General features: G+C 44.6%; 1 protein-coding gene across 2 annotated transcripts in view; it reads right to left on the bottom strand.

Annotated features, from left to right (window-relative positions):
* Positions 1-402: 402 nt before the first annotated feature.
* Positions 403-6000, bottom strand: part of bcl11ba (BAF chromatin remodeling complex subunit BCL11B a) — a 45311-nt gene continuing 39713 nt past the window's right edge. For both annotated transcript variants that reach the window (XM_041954106.1, XM_041954107.1), the window contains exon 3: positions 403-2483. In XM_041954106.1, coding sequence (XP_041810040.1) covers positions 481-2483 — 2003 coding nt within the window. In that variant the 3' untranslated portion in view covers positions 403-480. The remainder of the gene's footprint in view (positions 2484-6000) is intronic.

Here is a 6000-nt window from a genome sequence, read left to right as displayed (position 1 = left end):
AAATCACACCTTTATCTTAATGTACAATTTCCTACAAGCAGCGGCCAAAGAAGATTACTTAAAATGGACTTCTGTCTTTCTAAAAAACTCTCAGGATATCATGTGGGTTTTTAAAAAACAGAGTAACGCAAAATTAAAGTAAAACAATATTTTTTTAAAAAATGCCTAAATAAAAATGTACCTGCACATGCCAAAATACAAAATCCAATAAATATAGAAATTATTGCACAGTTAAAGGCTCCACATATGTTATAACTCAACTGACTGATTGTTTAAAAAGGAACCCCAAATGAGGCTGTTTAGACAGCTTCTATTGGTGTTAAGATCTCTGTTTTCACTTTTTTCTCAGTTGGCAGTTTTTTAAAAACACAAAATTAACCCAAAATTAATATTTCAGAAAAAGAGTATCCAGCTACCCCATTTTGTTTATTTTTTTTTAAGTCAGAGTGTGGTGCAGAGTATGGAAACAGAGAACCTGGTTTAGGTTCTCTCTGCTTGTTCAATTTTGACCTCATTGGTCATCAAATGTTCTCCATGCCACTTTTTCATATGTTTCTCTAGAGTGCTGTACACGCTGAAGGGCATTTGGCAAATGTCACAGCGGTAGACCTCCTTACCAAGCTGGCCATGGGTCTTCATGTGGCGCGTGAGCTTGGAGCTCTGAGCGCAGGCATAGTTGCACAGCTCACACTTGTAGGGCCTCTCGCCAGTGTGGCTGCGCCGGTGCACCGTCAGGTTGCTACAGTTCTTGAACACCTTTCCGCAGTATTCGCAGGTGTCGCACCTCCTACTGTCCTTGGAGCTGGGTCGGCCAGGACCGGCGCCTCCACCCAGATGAGGTGTGCTGCCTCCACTGGCAGTGCCACTGCGGCCCGACAGCCCGCCATCCAGCAGGTCACCCGGAGGCGTTGAGAACCGCAGGCTGCCATTCTCAGACGAGTGCTCAGAGGAGGTGGCGAAGGGCGATTGTCTGGAGTCAGTGAAGCCTAGGAAAGGGTCTTTGATGAAATGGCGTGAGGCAGCATAGCCCACCAACCACTGGGAGTAGACGTTCTCTGAGGGGATGTGGGGTGCTGGGGGAATGTCCAAGTCCTTCTCAATCTTGATCCTCTTATTTGAGGAGTTGGACAGGCTGGGGCTGGTGATGGGGGTGGGCTTACGGGGAAACAGGCCTGAGAAAGAGTCACCGGAGCCACAGTTCCGGCCATTAATGGTTGTCCTCTCTTCCTGCTGGTGGTGGTCCATCTCCCCAGCCACTGAATCCTCATCCCCTGTGTCCCGCTGACCATCTGAGCACCTCTTGGAGAATGGCATCCTTTTCCGATTGTCAACTATCAAATTATTGTACTGTTGTATAGAATTGAGCCCCCCACCTTCCACCATCTTCTCAAGGGCAAATGATGACTTCTCCTCTGAAGGCGGTTTGGAGCCATTCTCCCTGTTCCGGTAGAACTCAGACTCCATGCTGAAATTGGATTCTGGTCGACTCTCATTCTCAAGTTCTTCTTCTTCCTCCTCTTCTTCTTCCTCCTCATTGCCTTCCCCCTGGAAGTCACCATCACGATTCTTCATGCCCTCACCTGTGACATCACTGGTGCCTGGCTCTGGGGAGCTTGTGGTGGACAGCCCATCATCTGATCGTCCGGTCAGGGATCCAGCCTTGTGCATGTGGGTCTTCATGTGGCGCTTCAGCTTACTTGCCTGAGAGCAGGCATGGTCACACAGCTGGCACTTGTATGGTTTTTCTCCAGTATGGCTGCGCCGATGCACCACCAAGTTGCTCTGGAACTTGAAGGTCTTACCGCAGAACTCACAGGACTTGATCTTGTTCTGTGTCTGGGGAGGGGTGGTGCTGTTTGGGGGCATTGGCGGTAAGGGAGGGGTGCTCAGAAAGGGTGATTTTGGCCCAGGCTGAAAGGGGTTGGGGTTTAGTAGTCGGTGCATAGGGTTGGCCCTGCTGGGTGACAACGGTGGTGTGGTGTTGTTGGTGTTCCCCGCCAACTCACGTAACCGCCTGGAGAAGTCCATGGACTGGGACTCCATGGCCATGGGTGTTAGCCGCATCACCCTCTCAAAGGCACTAGGGTGCTGGGAGATGAGGCCCATTTCCTCTGCGCTAAGGCGTTCCAGCCGATGGGCGTCCAGGTGGTGGCGGGGAGGTGGGCTGATGAATGGAGGCGTGTTGGGGAGGCGGTTCTCCATGAAGCCTGGGGGAGGTTCCCGGAGCAGAGGGCCCGTCATCCTCAGGAGGTGGAAGGGGTTGTTGTCCCCAAGAAAGTTGGTGAGTGGGGACTGTGGGATGGAGTCGTTGCCCATGGGTGGAGGCATGGTGATGCGTGGAGTGAGGGCTGTGCTGGAGGGGTTTGACTCCAGGTATATGCGAATGCCGTGGGTGTTCTGGGCATGCTGCAGCAGGAACCAGGCACTGGGGAAGGGCTGCTTACATGTGGTACATATATAGCTGGAAGGCTCATCCCTGCCACCTGCAAGACACAGGGAAAAATACATTAAACATTTCAGCTGAGAACCAACTCATTCATACCACACTCTAAGAACTTCGCCCAGAGATGGACAAGCATATCTGAAATGACAAGCATTTTTCATGTAGAAAACAAAAGTTTGATTCCTTTTTAAGACCATATTAGATCAAAGTAAAAGCTACTTCATTCATGAATCAAACTGTCATTTGCAATAGCTTGTTTGCAGTGTATAAACTTTTCTCGACTGAAAGGCAGCGAGATGCAATAAGTGTGTTTGCTTGATTCTCTGCTTAATATTCCTAGTAGCTGGAAAGGCCTCGGCTCATCATGTTGTCACAGGTATGCTGCATCCTTATCAGATTTTTGACAAGTGCATTTTCACAGTTACATTGGATTTGCCCACACTGGATCCATGTTTTAAGTGTAGCTTAATCTCTGACTTGGTGCAGAATGAATCTTTCTCTCTACTGCAAACTGAATTATTACACTGTATGACGCTGTGTGTGTGTCTGCATCTGGACTCACATGTACAGTAGGCAAAATATTAAATGTCTGTACATGTGCATGCTTGCATGTGCGTGCAGAGTAGATTATTTTAAAATTTCTGGGAAGCCCTCCAAACAGTGAGTCTGTAATGTTAGAGATGCCAAACTTATATTAGTGAAGATAGAGGACGTACAACTTCAAGACTTATTTAAGGAAGACTAATCACAAAACAGCAAATAAAGGTCTCAGCTCCTCTGGGGAGTAAATTAAAAAAAAAAAAATTCAGGCGAGACCAAGAAAAATAAATGAGTGTATTAAGAAAAATGGCCTCAAACAGACACAGATAGCATGGAGTTACAAAAGGCAAAAAGAGGGAGAGCAAAGCTGTTGATTGCATATATGATATTTTTAAACTCATTAGCATCAAATAAAGCAGTTGTGTCTGTGTTATGAGCTGGTCCTACTAAAGAAATCACAGGCTTCAATACTCCATAATGTTGGCTAGAAACAAAATAATCCCTTTATAACCCCTTGAAAATCAGACACCTGTCAAACCATTTCCTAGGCAGCAATGTAGGACCTCAAACGTTGACTCTGTGATCACACACACTAAACATCAACTCCTATAGAGGTAAGGGTGACAAATGTGTCCATCAACTGTAAGAAACGAGGTGCAATCACAGAGAAAGAAGGTAACTCCAGAGTCCAGGGTGCTTTTATTTAATAACCATGCACATGCACACTGGTTCCTGCAATTCAAAATCAACCTGCTACCACCACGGCACAACCAAGCCAGATCCACGACTAAAGGAAACAAAACATGCTGCTCCAATGGGGATTATACACACACACACACACACACAGAGAGAAAGAGAGAGAGAGAGATAATGGTAATACTGTTCTTGTTCTCAGTCGTGCATGTATTTCCTGAAACCTCTTGCCTTGACCTTGTACACTAATTTCAGACACATACATAGAAACATATGCTGCTGTAATTATTTCACTTATTTGTGTGTGTATATGTGTGCATGCGTAGCTATTTCTGGCTGGCAGCTCCTCACACAAACACACACACACACACACACACACACACACACACACATAAATACAGAAAATACAAACAAGCTGTGGAGCTGTATTTCATATCATGTTGTGTTTATATCATGATGTACATACGGGGCTCAAATTCACTTTAATTTCATTGAAACACACATCTAATCCACCTTTCTTGCCTTACGTTCCTGTTTAGAAATGCAAACACTGAAAAAATGAACTTTGATTTAATGCAGGCATAATGTCAAAAATAAAAATAAATAACAAAATCAATAAATTGTAGATTTATTAAAAATATGTTAAATCTCACCTGTCTGAAACACCCTACAATGATGTTAACTACAAAAATAATTCAGTTGAAATACATACAGCCCAAGAATTTATCTGTGAGAAATATGGCATATAAGTAATATTTCATAATTTGTTTTTCAAATCTGCAGAAAAAAATGAAATGTTAATTTAATAATTCAACAGTCAACAATTCAATCATTTAATTTTCTGTATTTGACATAAATCTAAAACGCCTAACCTCCTCTCATGGTAGCATGTCTCGTATGTGTGAGTGTGTGTGTGTGTGTGTGTGTGTGTGTGTGTGTGTGTGTGTTGAGGAGACGCGGAACAGCTGTTCACCTCCACAGTCCTGTAAAGCCTTTTGACTTAATTATAGTGGACAGCACTTTCTCACACACACACCCACACACACACACACACTTACTTTGGTCACTGTTGGGGAAATTACATAGACCTACATTCATTTCCTGGAGACTCACACTAGCTAACCATAACCATTACTTGCCTAACCGTACTCTTACCCTAACCTTTACCACTGACCCAAAATCTGCTGTTTTCTAATTGATGACACAGCTTTTGTCCCCAACTGCACCAATTAATTGGTCTTGACTTCTCTCTGCTCTCTCTAACACACACAAGCTGTTTGACTGCAGCTTCTCAAGAACAAGAAGACAAAAACCAAGAAAGATACATCAACTCCACCTCCCACTTTGCTCCGCCTCACGCTCTCTCTCTCTCTGTTCGCTCGACCCGTTGATCATGAGTAAAAAAGAGAGAGAGAGATCCTCCCTTAATTTTCTGTCTTTCAACCGAACTTCTCGTCTGCCGACGGAAGTCATCGCGAGGGCAGCTGATGCTCATTTCTGCCCAACAATTAAGAGCAGAGGGGTGTGTGTCTGTTTCTGTGTTTGTGTGTGTGTGAATGTGAGAGGAAGATAGTGTGTGTCTGAACGGAAACACCATTTCTCTCTGGCCGGAGTGGGTCTTGGGTTTTTCTGTGTGTGTGTGTGTGCGCGCGCGCCGTCCCAGGGGGAGGGAGTCTAACGCAGATGGCAAATAAAGTATGTAGCCCGAGGCGAGAGCACATTATGCTAATTCTAATGTCAGCTGTACTTTAATATACGACTCTATTTAATCACCCCATTATTTCCTATTTCCATATGAAAAAACAGAGAGAGAGAGAGAGAGAGGGAGCTGCTCATCACTTGATTTGGTAGAATGCAGAGACCCATGTTTTATGGAATGTTGTGTGTGCCTGTGTGAGGCTGAATGAGAAAACACACTCCCTCCTCGGCATCTGCATAAATTGTTTCTTCCATTCTCTCTCTCTCTCTCTCTCTCTCTCTCTCTCTCTGTGTGTGTGTGTGTGTGTGTGTTTCTGTTTTACATGCACACACAGACACACACATATATACATACACAGAGTTTGAATTATGACCTACTATATGCATATTTACTGTAAGTGTGTGTGTGTGTGTGTGTGTGTGTGACTGGTAGGGGCTCTCAACAATGGCACAAGGTTATATGAGTTCACTCTCTGTTCCTGACATCCAGCTTTCTCTCTGTAGAAATATTACAGCTCAGATACTCAGTGCTTTCCCCTACAGAGATGTCGTAGTTCTAATGAGTGGAAACAAATTGCTAAATTGAATTTAATATTGCCATGTAACACCTATTGTCCCTGCCTTAG

Source organism: Chelmon rostratus, chromosome 15 (genome assembly GCF_017976325.1).
Source record: "Chelmon rostratus isolate fCheRos1 chromosome 15, fCheRos1.pri, whole genome shotgun sequence".
Taxonomy (NCBI): domain Eukaryota; kingdom Metazoa; phylum Chordata; class Actinopteri; order Chaetodontiformes; family Chaetodontidae; genus Chelmon; species Chelmon rostratus.
This window is presented reverse-complemented; position numbering and strand designations above follow the sequence as displayed.